Here is a 19,450-nt window from a genome sequence, read left to right on the forward strand (position 1 = left end):
AGTTAGAGGGCATTGGTTAAATGATTGCTTGTTCGTACGACCAGCAGACGTGTAAAAAATAACATGGCCGAGTGTTTAATAATGTGGAAAAGTTGCCATCAATGTGTTAAGTGAAAACTTCAAGCTACAAAGCTATTTTTAAATCTTATTTTTAACGTAAAAACACACGTATTCTTACAGGAAAAGATAGCTTTACCAGGTGGAACTTGAGGCCACCTTTTGCTATTAGCTGCCCTTTCTTTGCCACCTTGGGATTGCTTGTAACAGCTGCCATTTGCAAGCCTCTGGTGCCATTCTCTCCTTGCCTCCCCAGGTGTGCTGGAAGACGGACTGTCCTCTAACGGGGTGCTCCGACCTGCAGCCCCGGGTGGAATAGCCAACCCAGAGAAGAAGATGAACTGTGGGACCCAATGTCCCAACTCACAGAACCTCAGCTCAGGCCCTCTGACCCAGAAACAGAATGGCCTCTGGGCCACAGAGGTAGGGTCAAAACTACAACATCAACTGGGGATGGAGAACAGGGGTGGAACTTACAAATCGGGACCACCAGCACTGTGTCCAGGGAAGGAAGACCTCGGGACCTCGGGAATCGAGGTTTTCCACCACTCAATGTAAAAACTTACTGCAAATGCCATTTTAATCCTTTCCTTGTGGGCTGTTGAGTTTTATTTAACTTATAGAAACGAGTCCTAGAGAGTTGCCCTCTGGAGGAAATGTGTGTTGGTTCAGGTACACAGCTTTGTCCAAAAGTCTCCTTGTGTTAGGCAGCAAAGCCAGCGGAAGGAAACAAAATTGGCATTGTACCTCATACCCTCTAATCAGCTGGTCAGTGCAAGGGTCTTCAAGGGTGACTCTTGTAAAATATCATACCAGCATCACCAGAAAGCTTGCTGTTTGAAAGAAGGCTGGATGCGGTCCTGGACCAGGCTGGCATCCTTTGATCCCTTACTTCCCAGAGGTTCTCCTGCTGTGCCTGGCTCCTCCATGGGGTAGGGCTGGGGGAGTGAGGGCTGCAGCCCAGAATGAAAGCTCTGAGCAATTGGAGACTCTGCAGTCTCTTCCTCCTCCTCCTCTTCTCCTCCTCTCCTTCTTCTTCCTCTTCCTCTCCTCCTCTCCTTCCTCCTCCAATTTCCTCATCTTCCCTGAAGTCCACCATTTACTTGAAGGTTCAGAACCCACTGATCCCACCTGTCCCAGCTCTGGCCTCCTGCATCCCGAGGGCACAGTTTCCTACCTAGTGATGGTATTCTTTTTGTTTTTTCTTCTGATCAGTCCCTTACATGGTAGTTTATTTCCCAAAGCACTTTCTTTTTCTGAGTTGATAGATCACAAAAGCATTGTTTTGTGTAGATGAAGACAAGGATCAAGTTTTTCCGTTACAGCAAAGACATTGTAAACATGTACATGGACCTTAAATAGCATACAATGCCATGGGGAAGAATGAAAACTAGCTAAACCCCGAGGTGACCAATTTTATTCCATTTCACTGTGTAACAAAGCTTATCGTTTGCAAGAATTTTGCGATGGAATTCCTTTTCACATCATTAAGTTGCTTTCAGTGGCTTTGATCAGCAAACCAGTTTCAAATTTGTCTCCAAAGTTCATTACCCGAGGAGACTTGTAGAGTCAATCTTTCAGAATCTCAGGTTTCTTAAACATATAGTGGAAATAAAATAATATCCAAAGGAACAGACAGATGGGCCTCCTCTTATAGACTGCGATACAAAGAACAATGGGAAGGAGGGACAAACATGATAGCTGGGCCCACAACACAATGACCTCATTAAGTGGAATGCTAATGGAGCCCAAAGGCTAGCTGGGGAAGGGAGATGGAAGGGTCTTGTATTGTCTACTTTGTGCATCAGCTGACTTTCAGGAGACCCAGTCATCATTGACAGAGTGCAAGGCAGTTTGGGGTCCACAGAACCATGTTCACGAGGTTGAGTGTTCTAGAGAAGGTCCAGATGTCTGTCTCCTAATCCTTCTCTCCATATTTGAGACACAGAATGTGTTATAGTGGAGAGATGGCAGTTACCTGGAAACAGCTTGATCTACATGCTTGTTTTCCTTGTGCCACATTCTGCCCTCCTCACCCATCATTTCAAAGTTGTGTTTTGCACTTAAAAGGGTGCTAGCTCTTAGGCCCTCTAGGCTTTGGAATCCTCCCAACAGCATCATGACCATTTTATAGGCAAGGGAAGTAAGGCATGCACTGTATGGCACAGATAGTACCATATACGTGATGGAGATGAACCTGGTGGATCAGAGCATCACAACGCAGGGCATGGGGCCATAGCTCAGTGGGTAAAGTGTTTTCCTAACAGCACAAACCCTTGGAGTTAATCCCCAGTGGGCAATGGGAGTACTGAGAAGATGAAGGTAGTGAAAGACCTCCGTGGGGATACCCCCACCCGAGTCACGAGATAGCGTGAGTGATTTGGGGTGTTGCCTCACCTGAGTCAGAACATGGGGGAGTCCTCACGTGTGGGTCTTTCAGTTGGAGGGTCAAAGTTCAAAGCTGCAATTTTACGATGGTGAGAAAACAACACGTACACTTTGGATATCACAATTCTAATTTCAAGTTGGGACCTCTTCCTCGCACCTGCAGTGCCACCTTCTCTTACATTGACAGTGGACAGAATAATGGCTTTCGGTCATCCTGGAGATCACCAAGGAACCAGCTGATAGCCCACGGTGAACTGTGGCACTGCAACCTACATTTTCAGCGTGCGTTGGGTTTATTAAGCTATGAACCATCTCCCCTGTGCACCAGCTCCTGGATGATGGCTCTTCTCCAGGAGGCACCTTTGGGAAAGCATACAGCCTCAGCCACACACCTCTTGCAGTTTTCCAATTCAGATTTACCAGAAAAAAATTGTGGGTTAAAGGCAATCCTTACTGGGCCTTGAGACTCTCTTCCTTAATTCTTAAGAGCACCCTTAAAATCCTCTGAGTTCCATCTGGCTCAGATGCCAGGGACTGCTGGAGTGCCAAGGACCCGGCCAGTGCCCATCTGGGGTGAGAGTGAGAGTCAGATGATATGATAAATAACATTGTTGCAGACTTGACTGGTGCTCTGAGGAACCTGGGAAGACATTAGTGGGGATAGTAACTGTTAGTACAGAGGCCCCCTCCAAAGCTCACATTCCTTTCTGAAGGGCGATGGGACACAATGAACACACCAGTGATGGTGAACAACAGGATTTTATGTTCTGAGTCCTCTGTGCTTTATAGCCCGTTGTGGATAATTGTATTTGATGTTAATTCCGTTCTGTGAGGGGCTGCAAACAAGGACTGAGTCAGCACTCAGGTGATTTCCTGTAAACCTGCTTCCCACCTTAATTTGTAAAATAAATGAGAGCTGATGGTTGGACAGATAAAAGGGAAGGTGGAGAGGAAGGTAGGGAGAGAGGAGAAGGAGAAAATGGAAGAGGGAGAGGATGCAGAGGAGGAGGAAGACAAAGAAAAGTGGAGCAGAAGCACATGGCCTGGAGAAACCGCAAGTTCTAAGGGGTCTCATAAGCTGTGGAAGATGGTAGTGTAGCGGTAGATCTGCCCAATCTAGGCGCACAGCATGTAATCATATTAATTGAGTTGTGTTTTCATTGCTGGGGCATATTTGGGTTGGAGATTTACCGCAACAACAGCCCATCAAACAAACCGTATCTCTGTTTCTTCAGTTTCTTCTGGTCCTTGCTTTCTGGCTGGCATCAATAGATGCTAATGGACAAAATGATCGCACCAACAACGATCTTGCAGAAACTGGAACTGACTGTCTCAGTAGAGAGAGCTCTTTATGTACCCTGCTTTCCTTGATTGTTTGGGACCAAATTGACCTCACAGCACTTAATAAGGTGTTTCCCTTCACCCGGCTCCCCACCTGTGCCCAGAAAACAATCCAAGAAGAGCCTCTGCTGCTTTCTGTTAACTAAGGCAGTCCAGGAACTCTAACCTGGCTCCAAACACTTTGATATGCTATTTCTTCAGGCTTGGATCTCACCTCCTCCATTAAAAGTCAAAACAGACAGAGCTTCCCCAGGCCAGCTCAGCAGGCAAGGTGCTTACTGCCAAGCTTGTGCTTGAGGTCAGGAGCCTATGTAGTAGAAAGAGAAAGCCAGTTCCTGCAAGCTATCCTCGGATTCACACAGGTATTGGATAGTACACACGCGAAGTAAAGCAAAATTCTCAACTGGGGCTGGAGAGATGGCCCAGCAGCTCAGAGCATTTGCTGAGCTTGAAAAAACCTACGTAAAGTTACCAGCACCCACCAGCTTTACCACTGTGGGAGCCACAGAGGTCCTTGTGTTCACAGATGAACACTAGGGGAACCAGGAACGCTAAATACACAGGGTTGTTTCTCCAAAGGAGAGATGTCTAACCTGTTTTCCTTCTCCACGGTTGGGAGTGGGCGTGGTTAATAGCATGGTGACCTTTGTGCTATTTACGTGGCTGAGACCACGCAGGACCCTCCCCACCCCCCACACCCGGTCGCTTATCTTGAGCTTGCTTTTCTCAGAGAATCTATAGAACCCATCTATAGATGCCACATGTACTTTACAAAGAGTTTCAGTGTTCTAAGGTTTGTTGTGCACACAGGATTGAATTAATTATCACCAGGAAACTTTTTTTGCCAAATTGGGCTGTGCACATTTAATATGCCTACAATAAGCTACTTGGGATCTCAAAGTTTGAACCTACACTGGCTACTGAGTTGTACTGAACTGAACTGTCATCTTGCTTGGCTAGCGTGCTCGCACTCCCCCTCCCCCTCCCCCAAAACATCCATTAACTCCAGTTCCAGGGAATCTAACACTCTTCTTACCTCTGCAAGGGCATGCGCGGAATGCATAGAGGCAAAACTCTCATACCTGTGAGATAAAAATAAACAAATCTAAGCAAAGCAAAACAAAAGCCCCTCAAGTATCAGCGGTAGGCAGAATATCCACGTGAATGCAGCTCTTGGCAGTCAAAGCCCTGAGCCCGTTGCGTGAGCAGCCTGTGCGCAGGGCTTTGTGTCTCCAAAGCTGCACAGTCTCCAGTTGCTTATTGTTCTTGGCAAAGTGACGAGAAGCTAAAGGAATTACCCATTGTCTGGGTTAATTCTCAGCTAAGGGACTGCCTCCAAAAGTCCCAGCCCCACTGTCTAGCCAACAATGGTTGGCAATGTGTGGCCCAGTGTAGGAAGGATGGGTGAAACCCCACGGACTTCAAAGGATAGGGTCGGCGGCAGCGTGGAATGGAATTTCTCTCTGGCAGTGGTAATGTGAGGCACATCAAGGAAGAGCCAGTGAAGCAAAGGAGCCTCTTAGGAAAACAGAAGCAGGATGCTAAATGGAGGGAGGGAACAGATGGAACCACTGGGGGGAACCAGAGGGAAGGCAGTGGTAGGGCCCTTGGGAGCCCTCAGCAGCCCATGCCTGGGAAAAAGGAAGGGATCTATTACAGTGTCAGGACAGATTTCTGTAGAGATTTGGCCTGTAGCAAAACCAGTTCAGTCAAAAGATACTCTGGCCGTAGCCGTCCTTAATCTTCACACTCTTCCCTTGACATCCCAGTCTACGTCAGGTTAAATGCACCTGTACAGGTGTTATTAACTCCTCGTAAGATTAAAAGGGGGCTTCCCCTGTCTTTCCCTGAGGCTTATGGGAAAATGCAACATGTTCTTGTGTCAGCTGATGAAACCCAGTAGCTTAAGTCAAAGCGATTCTTCTTCTTCTTCTTCTTCTTCTTCTTCTTCTTCTTCTTCTTCTTCTTCTTCTTCTTCTTCTTCTTCTTCTTCTTCTTCTCCTTCTCCTTCTCCTTCTCCTTCTCCTTCTCCTTCTCCTTCTCCTTCTCCTTCTCCTTCTCCTTCTCCTTCTCCTTCTCCTTCTCCTTCTCCTTCTCCTTCTCCTTCTCCTTCTCCTTCTCCTTCTCCTTCTCCTTCTCCTTCTCCTTCTCCTCCTCCTCCTCCTCCTCCTCCCCCTCCTCCTCCTCCTCCTCCTCCTCCTCCTCCTTCTTCTTCTTCTTCTTCTTCTTCTTCTTCTTCTTCTTCTTCTTCTTCTTCTTCTTCTTCTTCTAGACAGGGTTTCTGTTTCTCTGTATAGCCCTGGCTGTCCTGGAACTCACTCTGTAGACCAGGCTGGCCTCAAACTCAGAAATCTGTCTGCCTCTGCTTCCTGAGTGCTGGGATTAAAGGCATGGGCCACCATGCCGGGCAAGTCAAAGCGGTTCTGATGCTGCTGTGGAAAGCTAATAGCTGGCCTGTCACCATGGGGTTGCTGAGATGGAATGTTCCCTGGTTAACCCCACTTTAACACTTTAAAGATTATGAAATCTGGGAACTAGAGGTTTCTTAGTGTCTGTCTTCCTTTAATGGAGAAAAAAAAAAAAAAAGAAATCTAAAGCCTTCTTCTGCTGCAGCCTGTAAATCTCTGTGCTTAATCCCTGATAAGGAGAGGCGTGGTAAACAAACATGCCTGGCTTACTATGTGCCAGACACTGCGCATGGCTTTTTAACCCTCACAACTCTGAAAGGTTAAGTCTGCTTCCCCATCTGGGAAAATAGAGGCCCGAGAGCTGAGTGTCGATCCAACGGGACACAGTGAGCTTAGTGAGCTGTGAGGGCTGTGTTGGAATGTAAACTTCTGTCTGTCTGCTGCCCATGCCCATGGTCTCTCCCTTCATCGGCTGAAAAGTAATGATGGGGAAGTTAGTGTGAACTTCATGAGAGTTCATGAGGATGTGGGACCTGGAGCCATTCTCTTTATTTTGGCTGATAACCTACAGGACATTGTCCTTGGCGAAGTGCATCGGCCTGAGTGACTGCAGATGCCCTATTGTGCCAACAAACAAAGTAAGGCCTGGATGCTGCAGTGGTGGTGTGAGGAGCAATCAGTGCTTTGCATAACTGAAAGCCAGTGGGAAAGTTCTAGGGCACTGAGGCAGGGCAAACAGATTCTGTGCGTGGGAGCTCTCTCTGCCTCTTTCTCCCCCTCCCTCCTACCCCCTTCTCTCTCTCTCTCTCTCTCTCTCTCTCTCTCTCTCTCTCTCTTTCTGAGACAGAATCTTATGCAGCCCATAATGTCCCTGAATTCATTATGTAGCTGATAACCTTGAACTCCTGGTCCTCCTGCCTCCACCTCCCAAGTGCTGGCGTTACAGGTATGTGTCACTGTGCCCTGCTTTTCTTTTCTTTCTGAAAGGCTATCTGCACTTGTCCATTTTTCAAATCATTTATTGGACATCTATGATGCGACAGGCATGGAATTAGATTCTATACTGATCAAAAGTCGTCAAGGGCTCTATCTTCTTGAACTTAAAATCTGATTAAAAAGTTGAAAATAGATAAGTGCAAAGTTCAAGCTGTAGTTAAAGGCTACACAGGAAGTAAAAGGGCTGGACAGGAAGTAAAAAGGCTGAACAGGAAACAAAAAGGCTGGACAGGAAGTGGGGGTTACTGAAAGGACGGATAACAGAGCCATGATGGTATATGTTTAGAAGCATCCCATTAACAATTGCTTAGCGTGACTACCTATGGGAAGGCGCGAAGGGTCGGAGCATGTTATCATGATACCCTGATATCCTTCTTTATACTTTCTTTTGAGCCACATTTGAAGCAAGTTTTATTACATTTTGGCCAGGTCAATGGGTACCGGCCGGGTCCATGCCCAGATTCCCAGAGAATGACCCCTCTTCTCGACTCTTTAGTTTTTGTTTTGTCTTTTGAAACATAATCTCACTATGTAGTCCATGATTGCTCTGTAGCCCAGGCTGGATCTGAACTCTCTTCCTCATCCTCCCAGGTGCTGAAATTTGGCTTATCAAAAAATTTACATGTTTATCAATTTATATGTACTATATTATATTAGCTTAGCATATTGATATAATTGTTACATATTTTTAATTACATACACTTATAGAAAATATATTATATATAAATAATATAATATGATGTATTGTTTATTTGTAAATTTATATACATATACACGTACATATACGTATACACATACATATACGATGTTGTTTTTGAGACATGGTCTCACTATGTAAACCAGGCTGACCTCAAACTCGTAACAACCTATCTACCTCTCCTCCCACGTGCTGCAGTTAACAGGAATGTTACATACCACACACATTTAAAAAAAAATACTATAATCATGTATTGCTTTTTCTTCTTTCTTTTCTTTGTAGACATGATCTATTGTAGTCAAATTTGGCTTCAAACTCTCTATGAATTGGGATCTGACCTTGAGTTTCTTGTCCTCCTGCCTTAACCTCCCAGGTGCTGATATCTGTATAGGTGTGAGCTATCACCCCAGCTCATGTATTGATTTTTTATATTTAAAAATACTAATGTGGCAGAAAAACAAGCAGACTGAATCGAACAAACCATGATTTCAGTCAGCTTTCCTGTATCATCCACAAAGGTTTGTACAGTCCTTTGCTAGATACAGATATTTGTTGAGTCCAAGCTAAACCAAGAACGTCTCTATTTCCATTTGGGGTGAAAAGGAGAAAAGAGCTGAGCAGGTTTTTGCTGCAATCTGGAATCCAGGTCGCTGTGAAGCCTCCAATCTGTCCTTACCTCCCCAGGGAGTGAGCTGGATTGTTGACTTCTGAACCCCAGGAGAGACAAGTCCATCTGGGTTGGAGGTTGCCAGGAAGTTATCACAGTCTATCTGGCTACCCTTGAGAATGGCAGCCAGCAAATGACTCTTAATTAAAGAGGCTGTATCAAGGGGACCCAAAGCTATGACTCACAGGGTTCTAGACCTACAGAAATAAAAATGAGACAAAATTAAAAACTGTTGTCAGGCAAGAAACAGGAGGTGGCCCATTAATAAGAGTCAATGGTGACAGAGCTCACAAAGCAAGAACATTAAAAGTGAAGGAAGGATTAAATTAACAGGTGGCTGTGGAAGAAAAAGGTGTCAACTAGGTTTCTCTCATCATCAAACAGAACTGTGAGATTTCTTTTTAAGCCAGTAATTCAGATGCTTGTTTCTCCTTGTCATCAAAAAGGGGTAGGCTATTAAATGCCAATGTTTGGCTAGCTGGAAACCACATTAGACAGGAGTATCTCTATTCCTGCAAAGTAAGAGACAAAGAGGTTTAACTATTCGGCATCTCTCTGTAGCTTTATCAAAAAAGAGAAAGTGACTTAGATCTCTGAATCTCTACAGGAAACATCTGACTTGGTAGCTTCCCCTTTCCCTCTCATTTGGGCTTTGAATTTGTATCAATTACTTTTCTCATTGCTGCTACAAAATATCTGACAAAAGCAACTTTGAGAGGGAGGGCTAATTTGGGCTCAGTGAGAAGGGAGGGTTAATTTGGACTCATAGTTTGAAGGGATTATTTTAATCTTAATGATGCAATGCACAATGGTGATGAAGGCAGAGAGGCAGAAACATCCAAAGGCCGGTCATATTGTGTATGCAGTCTGTAAGTAGGGAGCAGACAGGATGTAGGCCTGAGTTCTAAAATCTTAAGTCCTTTTCCCAGTAACACACCTTTTAAGTTCAAGAACATTCCAGAACAGCACTACCAGCTGGGGACTAAAACTTTAAGCCATGGGAACATTTCACATTCAAGACAAAACAGAATCTAAAGCTTTCAAGTTGTAACTAGATTGCAGTAGTTACCAACCTTTGGGTTGATGTCTCAGATTCCTCCCCCCCCCCACCCCCCCCACCCCCCCTGCAAAAAAAAGTACTTTTGTGGGCTGGTGAGATGGCTTAGTAGGTAAAGGCACTGGCTGTCAAGAACCCATATGGTGGAAGGAGGGAACCGACTTCTATAAGCTGTTTTCTGACCTCTACCGGTGCATGGTATCATGGGTATTCTCCCTCAACCTCCCCACCCCCCGCCCCACAAACAAACACATAAATAAATGTAAGGCAGAGGTGGAGAGAGAGTGGTCAGTTCTGATTGGTTTGCTAAATTTACAGCTGCAATTATTTGAAAATGGATTTGTCTATGGCTGGGAACTCCTGATTGTTATCATTGGAACCAAACCCCAGTGTGTGCATTATTCACAAGCCCATCTCTTTTAGAAATATTTTTGCCACTTAGTAGCTGCCTTGCTAGACATCAGTATCAGTAGAGTACGGTAATAATGGCTGCGTTTAAGGTGATCTTTCAAGTGAAATTAATGGCAACAGCTACCAATGGAGTGGCTGATCTGCTGGGACCTGAGAGAGTTTCCAGACTGAAATTTATCATTTTAAAATGGGTCGTTCATGGGCAAACCATGAACGACTCATTTTAAGTGACAGATTTGAGCTTCTCAAACATCTGGGAAGCAGGTGTTACTTCCTTATTTCTCAGGTTAAGGACTGAAACCCAAGCTAAAGTGGCATTGCGACAAGCCTTGCTCTAAGACCCAGGCTGTTCAGCTCTATGATTTGTGTTCTGTGTGTCTAATCTATAGACTGATGTGGTGCGCTCATCTAAGGAGCAGCTTCACTGTATTCACAATTACAGTCGTATCCACTCAATAGCTGTTGTGAGAACAACCAGTTTGTAGCCTTTGACTCTTGGAAATAAGCTATCATTCAAATCCTGAAGTTTCTTAGAGTTTTAAAGCCTAAAAATAGACTGAAATAAGAGCCAATGGGATGGCTTAGTTCGTAAAAGCTTGCAAGGATGAGGCCCTGAGATTAGATCCCACCACCCATGTCAAAGATCCATATGGCAGCCCATACTTGTAACTTTAGGGCTTGGTGTACGGAGCAGACAGCGACAAATGGAATCTTGGGACTTTCTGGCCAAACAGCTAAAGTGATACACCCTAGCTTTTGTGAAATAAAAAAAGAAGATGGAAACCAATAAAGACACACCAAGTTGACCTCTGGTCACATACACACACATTCACAGACACACACACACTCACAGACACAAACACACTCACAGATACATGTACCCACAGATACACACACAGACACAAACACACTCACAGACACACACACACAAACACACACATAGACACAAACAGACACAATAGACATACATACTCACAGAGACACACAAACACACACACATGACTGAAATAGAAAAGGGTATTTACTTTCTGTGGATATTCTACAATCAATCTTTGTGAATTATCTCAATAAACTTCCCTAAAAGGAAAACGTTTGTGCCACCTGGGAAGCTGACATCTCATTGTTGAAAGCTCTCTTACCCTCCACCAACCTGAGAGAAGTGCTTTTGTCTGGCTCATTTGAAATATGGCCTCTGTCTCCTTATTCTCTGATAATTTTTAAAGCTTTCATGTAACAACAACCCTATGAAAGTCAGATAGAAATGGCCTCATCATCACCAGGCCTTTCTGTGGGACACATTCTCATTGTTTTGTTTCCTGCACACAGCTGTGTGTGTGTGGTTAGCAGTTGTATTCAATGTCAAGTGGAGGATGGAGAAACTTCTTAAGAATAATGTTTTGAGTTCTCTGGTGGAATTTTTAGGGTCACTTATATATACTATCATATCATCTGCAAAAAGTGATATTTTGACTTCCTCTTTTCCAATTTGTATCCCCTTGATCACAGGGCCCCCAATGGAGGAGCTAGAGAAAGCACCCAAGGAGCTAAAGGGATCTTCAACCTTATAGGTGGAACAACATTATGAACTAACCAGTACCCCGGAGCTCTTGACTCTAGCTGCATATGTATCAAAAGATGGTCTAGTCGGCCATCACTGGAAAGAGAGGCCCATTGGACACGCAAACTTTATATGCCCCAGTACAGGGGAACGCCAGGGCCATAAAGGGGGAGTGGGTGGGTAGGGGAGTGGGTGGCTATGGGGGACTTTTGGTATAGCATTGGAAATGTAAATGAGCTAAATACCTAATAAAAAATGGAAAAAAAAAGAATAATGTTTTGAGAATAGATAGATAGATGATAGATACATAGATAATAGATAGATAGATGCATAGATAGATACATAGATAGATACATAAATAGATGATAGATAGAAGATATATGTGTATGTAGGTAGATAGATAATAGGTATGTATATAGGTAGAAAGGTAGATAATAGGTATGTATATAGGTAGGAAGGTAGATAGATGATATACAGATAATAAGTAGATCGATAATCAGATATGTGTAAGAAAGAGTTCTCTGCTTTTGGGAAAAAAATAAACCCATAAAAATCTTTGCTAGTTCTTGTGCTAGTTCAGGCTTGAAAGATCTGAACTAAAACAGAACTCTAAGCTATATTGATTACTGTTGTTAAAGAAAGGGTACATAAGTGGGGCATTATCCATCTGTCCATCCATCCATCCATTCACCCACCCATCATCCATCCATCTATCCATCCATCCATCCATCCATCCACCCATCCACCTACCCATCCATCCATCTATCCGGCCATTTATCCACCCACCCAGCATCCTTCCATCCATTTATTCAGCCAAAGTTAAACTGGGGCCTTGTTCTGCCTCAGTACTGTGCAAAGCACTGGGGCTTTACAAAGGCCCTGAAGTTGAGCTTGAACACTGGGATTATCAATAATCTATCATTTTGAATCTGGCTCCCTAGAAGCATATCCCAAGATGATGACTCTTCCTCAAAAAATTGATTGATGCCTGCATCATAGAGAGGAAGTAGGTCAGGTCAAAGTTTCAAGGTCAGTAAGTATGCAGGTGCTGTTGAGCAGATTACAACCTTGATTTGATTCTGCCAGGAACTGTGAACTATAGGTGGCATTGTAGTCTCCTCTGAGGCAAGAGGCTGGAGTGTTTGCATCCCTGAGAATAAGGTGCAACCTCTCTGGCACTTCTAGAGTAGCTGACACCAGTCGGGTGAATACACACATACACACACACACACACACACACACACACACTCACACACACACACACTCACATTCACACACACACACACTCACATTCACACACACACTCACATTCACACACACACACACACACTCACATTCTCTCTCACACACACACACACACTCACATTCTCACACACACACACACACACACACACACACACACACACTGCATAAACAAAACAGAACCAAAACCAGATGCTGATTTGTTAGCGGCCAGGACTCTGCAATGGGTAGATGAGGTTTCACTTTGCAGCTGGGGTGCCAGGATGCTGCTCACGGAGATGAAGTGGGGGCGGGGAACTAGACTACTTTCCTTTCTCCCCCTTTTGGGGTGCTAAGCTCATGGGATGCCAACAAGTCACTCAGGGGAGATGAAACACAGCCTAAGATAGGGATCCTAACCCATGTTTCTCTGGATGAGAAACGGCATGGGCTGGGATGGAGGCTGCGGTTCTCAGTCTGGTCCTGGGCACCCAGACACCACTGGGAACTTCCAAGTGTTGAGCCTATGGGCCTGAGATGAGGTGGGGTGGGGAGGGCACCCAGGAGATCTGGCTTAGCTCAGGGTGAGTGCCAGGACAGCGGAGAGGCCTTCTGCAAGAGACTTAGGCACCACTCTGTATGGCGAAGGCACCCCCTCCCCCCCCACCCACACCACACAGTGATCTTTGATGAAGGAGACAGTCCTTGCTTGTCTAAACTGTTTATGTCAGAAAAGAACACATAGGACTTACTCAGGGTGAACCAGAGATTAACCACCATTTTCAGGAAGGGGTGCCTGGGAAAGGAAGCTCACTGGCTAAACTCTAGGGGCCTATCTAGGTACTCTGGGTTTTCATACTGTGTGATCAGTTGTCATGGTCCTCTTAGTCGGGTGCCATGGCCATGTGTTCCAGGACAGGAATCTGGTAGGGAGCTAGTGAACTCCTGCCATTCTCAATGAAGAGTTCTGAACTTTTGCTACTTCCTTACCAGTTCTTGTGTCTGGTGGCACGGTCCACTGCCCCACAGGGAGACACATGCACCATCTGAGAAGGGATCTGGAGAAGCCAACAGTGCCACAAGCATACAGGTTTCATGTGTCTGTTAGAGGCCTACATATCATTTGCATATCATTTACATATCATTTATCACGAACAGAGTGGCTTGTTTTGTCTGCTGCAGCAGCAAGAGCCCACCATTTCTTTTTCTTTCTCTCTCTCTCTCTCTCTCTCTCTCTCTCTCTCTCTCTCTCTCTTTCTTTTTTCTGAGACAGGGTTTCTCTGTATAGCCCTGTATAGTCCTGGAACTCACTTTGTAGACCAGGCTGGCCTCGAACTCAGAAATCCGCCTGCCTCTGCCTCCCAAGTGCTGGGATTAAAGGCGTGCGCCATCACGCCCGGCAAGACCACCATTTCTTGTATGCACTTCAGATGACATGGTTGGCTTGTGTTGGGGAACCATGTGGTATGAGAAAATAGGTAACAAACCACATGGAATCACACCCAGCGAAGGGGAGATTCTCAGATGGTTAAGCCATTCCCACAGGGTCTGGACTGTGTGCGTCAGGAAGTAGATGCAACCTGACATCATGTGGGTTGTTCATCAGGAAGTGCCCATGGGCTCAACTCTGGTCGAAGGGAGAGGTGGGAGCAGGGGCAGGGGCCAGGATGCTAAGTGTTAAGTAGTTGTCAGGACTTGCCAGACCTGGACTACCATGGCCTATGTCAGACTGGGTGCTGGAATCTCTTCCCTCCTACATGGGACAACCTCTGGAAGGGCACAGCCTTAGATAAGGTGGCTCTCAGAAGCTGAAGTCACCCCTGCAAGGACAGCTAGAGGATCTTTGCTGGCTGTTGCCTATCTCCCCAGCTGTAGCTGGCCAGCGGATCCTCCCTGGAATGGGGGTGACATAAACCTGTGCACATGACTTGCAGGGTCATCTCATGGTCGCTGCCACTTGCAGGAATCCATTCCGCTCATTAAAGTTGTTTTCACAAATCAACAGGGGGCTGGGATTTTGCTGAAGAACCTATAGTTTAGGAAATGCTTTCGTGTTTAAATTTAATTCTGGGCTTTTAGCAAAGGTCTGTCTTCACCTAAAACGAGACAATTCTGTGTTTTGAAGTTTTCTCTTAACTAAAACACAGGCATTGTACCAAACATTTTATGTGTGTTATCTTATTTAATGATTACAAAAGTCCTATGAGGTAGGTAATATTACTCCCCACTTCACAGATGAGGAAACTCTGTAATGATGAAGCTGTCTGCCCCATGGAGATACGTAGTCTGTATTTGAACCAAAGTCCAAAGTTAAAAAAATAACTTTTAACCACCCCTGCTAAGGCCACTGTGAAAACATTCTCACTACCCTTTAATCTCAGTTAATGTGTTCATTCACCCTTGTTTTATGGGCACATCTTATACCAGGACCTGTGCTAGCTTAATCTTAGAGAGTCAACAGAGAAACATCTGAGAATAACCATGTATGTCTATATCAGGATATCACAGGTTGCCCTGATAACGTGTGGTGTGCAATCTTTATGCCTTCGTGGAGCATTAAAACTTTTAATTAAGGAAAACCTGGCCTTATATGCATGAGTCCTTGTAGGTCATTCCCCTGCCTGTCTGTGTGTTTATAATCATATCAAGAAGTTAATGCAGATTGGATGAGCTTTGGATATTTTCCAGGAACTTATTTAGTGTTTTTAACTTTTTAACAGGCTAAGAGGGATGCTAAGCGGATGTCTGCAAGAGAAGTGGCTATTAATGTTACAGAGAATATTCGGCAGATGGACAGAAGTAAAAGGGTCACCAAGAACTGCATCAATTAGCAGTGCCCGGATCTGGAGGCAGATGAACTTCTTGGTGGAGTCTAGTCAAAGAATCCTGAAGAAGTTGATGTCACTCGATGAGTGTGGATGCCTCTGAGTGACACACGGCCACCCAACGCTGTGACGAACATCTCGGTTTCCTGTTTATCACATATAGAAAATACATCGAAAAGTCCTGAAATATGTTCATAGATTGCCAAAATGTGGTTTGTTTTTCCCCTCTGCAGCTTCCGTAGCATGGTCTGCTGTAGCCATGGTGACTGGCACAGAAAGGCTGGAGTAACGGAATCCCTGTCAAGGAGCTCACACTCGTGCAGAGCTTTCTCAGTGTGTGGTTGCAGACAAACTCCTTCTTTCCTCCTTTCCTTTTAAATACGGCCACCACAAAATTTACTGTTTTCACTTAAGAGCTGGCTCCCAGCCAACTCTAAATCCAGAAATACAAGAATCCAAAAAACCAGAGAGACTTGGAACGAGCTGAATCAGTCCCAGCTTCACGTGCTGGCTCCCCGGTGCCTACTCGGTGTCTTTGAGAGGTGTCTATGAGACACGCACATGCACACGCGCGCACACACACACACATACCTGTTTCTCCTCTACCTGGAAAGGACTCCCAGGCTAGCATCCAGGCGTTGGCTTCCAAACCAGAATGTCACATGCCTGTGGCCTTTGCTCCCTTTGGGACCTAGCTTCATGTTGCTTTTCCCCATAGCTTTCCAGTTCCCTATTGTTCTGGTGGGCTTTGTACCTTCAGTCAGGTGGTCATTTGCAGCTGGACACCACTCACAGGGGGGAAAGTGACCTAGGAACACATGGTGGCACACGTGATACCCCTTTGGCCCTTCTGTACACAGCCCCAAGGACCATGTTATTTTTGGTATCTGCAGAGTAATTAGTTTGGAAAGCCAGAGGCTGGTTGATGTATATTCCTGTTGACATAGTCTAACAAGGCACTCACTGTATTGAAAAACAGGCACCAACATGGTAAAGCGATGCTTTGATAGGAACCCTTCCCCAGCATTCCTAAGCACACCTTCCTGCAGAGTATGACACAGCATGAGTCTGAAAGGACTGTTAACATGCTTGGGCTTATTAAGGTCCAAGTCATATCAAACTGTACCAACAAACTCACATCTAGCAGCAATAGTAGTCTGGCGGCATGCTTACGTGACAGTTCAAGAGAAGTCACCCAAGCGGATTAAGATGCAGATGCTCACTGCTGTCTCTGACTTATTTCTCCAACACAAGTAGAACTGTAGACTGTATGTTTATTAGTGTTAAGATTCACTGCCAACCTTGTGCCAGCTACAGTAACAGTCGCAGAGGGATTTGGAGTCGGGAAGTCACGACTGTACTTCTGACTCTGTGAGGAGGCTTGGTACTCAGGAGACTGACACGGACCCTGTGGCACAAGACCAATGATTGCAGTGGAATCTCACACTTAGGTAAAGGTAGCTTTCTGTCAATCACAGATGTATGTCTTCTCCTTTGCCGTATACACCACAGTTCCCCCGCCACCCCCAACCTCTCTCATCTTGACTCCTTGTCAAAGGGCTTTTAGGGAACTTCATGTTCTGACAATTTAACTAATAAAACAAAAGCAAGCCCCGTGACTCCTGTGTCCTCAGCGGCATTGCTGGGCAGGAGTCCTTCCACAGGGTTGGCCATGGGTCCAATCCTGCAAGCTCAAGGGCTTGCGCTCCAGGGCATGTGCGCTGTGTTTTGACATGCTGCTTCCCCAGTTGATGCTATCGGCCATGGGCTAAGGCCGGCTTCTCTTCCCAACTCTGTGTTTGCCTCAGCTCATTGGAATTTACCATCTGGGAAAGTTGTCTCTGCAAATACAGAAACACGTTCTCACTCTGCGAGGAGAAGGGAGGGAGGGAGGGAGGGCCTGTGATCTGGCACACCATTGAAATTTCCATCTGGCAAGTTTTAAATGTGTGTTTAAAGCAGGAACTGACTCTTACTATCCTAGTGGGATAACACTTTCCATTCTGAAGTTTGTGTCAATAAAGTCATTAATTTCAAACATATGTGAATGGTTACAGAGGCTCTTTACTGGAACCTTAAATCTGTATGCACAGCTGGTTAGAATTTTTTGAAACAAAGGCGTTTCACATAAGTCAAACAGCCCTATGAATTAGATGAACTAGATATGGGGGCTGCAATTAGCTCTAACTTACACTTACAGAGGGATTTATAACTTTTTAGCCAGGAATTGGTGACCTGGGATGCCAGATAGGAATGTCAGCCAACGATCAGTGCTTCCTCACCATTCCCGTACCTGACTCAGAATGTCCAGCATAGTTGAAACAGATATCGAGAGGGAGAACTGTCTCATACCCTGAAACTGAGCCAACCCCAAGCTTAGGAGGACAGGGGATGACTGGAGAGGGCTATGATTAGAGAGCTGGGGCCAGCCTGGGATCACTTAGCCTTCTGGACAGGGTAAGCCTGGCCTTGTATGAGAAGGCTCTCTGGGTTAAGGTCAGGAAAGAAGTTCATAATTGAGGAAAGAATAAACTGTCCTTATAATAGGTGTCTGGGCCTAAAGATTAGGAACTGAGGGCTACCTAGGTTGCAGCCAATGCCCTGCATTCACAAGATGTTCCTCTAGCTGCCCGTCTCCCCAGTGCACTCAGACCTATTTGACCAACTAACCTCCATTTGTGGCCGCTCCCCAGTGTCACAGAAAGACCTCTCCTCCATATCTGTTTCTCTAAGCAGGGTCTCCAAGGAGGGGCTGTTTTGCTGAAATCAGATCAAAGGCATGGTTTATTCAGCTGCCCTGCTGTACAAACATTGGAATTCTATGTACATAGATCCAGCAGGCACCCCTCACTGAAAACTCCATATACATTCTTTCCTTCTCTGCCAATCATACATTGATTTATAATAAGCACTGCACTTGTGAGTCTCCTTTTCCTCCTGCTGCTTAGAATGTGGAGGGAAAAGCTGCAGACATACTGGTCCATTGGGACAGTATGTCACCTGTCCTTGGCAGTGGAGCAACCAAGCTATTTGAAGCTATGCCAAACGGAGCAACAAATCGGAAGAAGACGGGGTTCCTGGTTCTATGCAACCTCCCTGAGCCCAGAACTGTACATACTTAGGCCATCTGAAACCAAGAAATATACATCTGCTTTATTTAATCTACTCTTACAGGTTACAATTCATCAGCAAACCTAATTCATTTTCTCTTGAAGAACTGGAAGGTCTTTGTCCCTGGTCCCTTGGTACCAAGTTTGCTGGAGCTGATGTCTGCATATCTAGAACTGGTGCCTGCAGACCAGTGTGACGTACATATAGTAACTCCGCCTTTGTCACCTGCCTGAGGTGCATGGCTGTGCAACCCCTCTCCAAATATCTGGTTTTCTTGTTCTTATAAGGGTCTTTCAAATACAGATTGTCCCTCATCATTTCCACAAGTCTGGGAAGTAGCTAATCTTGGAGAATTTCTCTGAGGAGGTAAGTTGCAAGTATGATCCAGTAGCTAAAGGTATGCGCTTATTCACTTTCATGTACTATATTTATTAAAAAGTTTTGATGTGCCAGAAATTGGAAATTATTGCATCTGTCTGTCTGTCTATTTATTGTTTTTATTGTTCTACTAAAATATTATCTCCTCAAGAGCAAGGGCCATGTCTACTTTATTGCCAATTTCTAGTACATTAAAGCTTTTCAAAAAATATAGACTGCATTTTGATCTTATTTATGCCCCCAACTCTCTCAGATTCCTTTTCCACCCCCTGCTAACCTCTTCTTCACTACTACCCTCCACCCTCACCCCAGTTTCTTGTTGAAGTGTCTATAGT

At 45.1% G+C, this 19,450-nt stretch overlaps 1 protein-coding gene across 1 annotated transcript; it reads left to right on the forward strand.

Annotated features, from left to right (window-relative positions):
• Nucleotides 1–312: 312 nt before the first annotated feature.
• Nucleotides 313–17,668, forward strand: Baalc (brain and acute leukemia, cytoplasmic; the record flags this gene model as incomplete). Its single annotated transcript, NM_080640.6, is given in 2 exon segments — nt 313–480; nt 15,522–17,668. Coding segments are annotated over 2 exon segments (279 nt in total), but the record flags the coding sequence as incomplete, so codon positions are not given.
• Nucleotides 17,669–19,450: the final 1,782 nt, after the last annotated feature.

This window comes from Mus musculus, chromosome 15 (genome assembly GCF_000001635.26).
Source record: "Mus musculus strain C57BL/6J chromosome 15, GRCm38.p6 C57BL/6J".
Taxonomy (NCBI): Eukaryota; Metazoa; Chordata; class Mammalia; order Rodentia; family Muridae; genus Mus; species Mus musculus.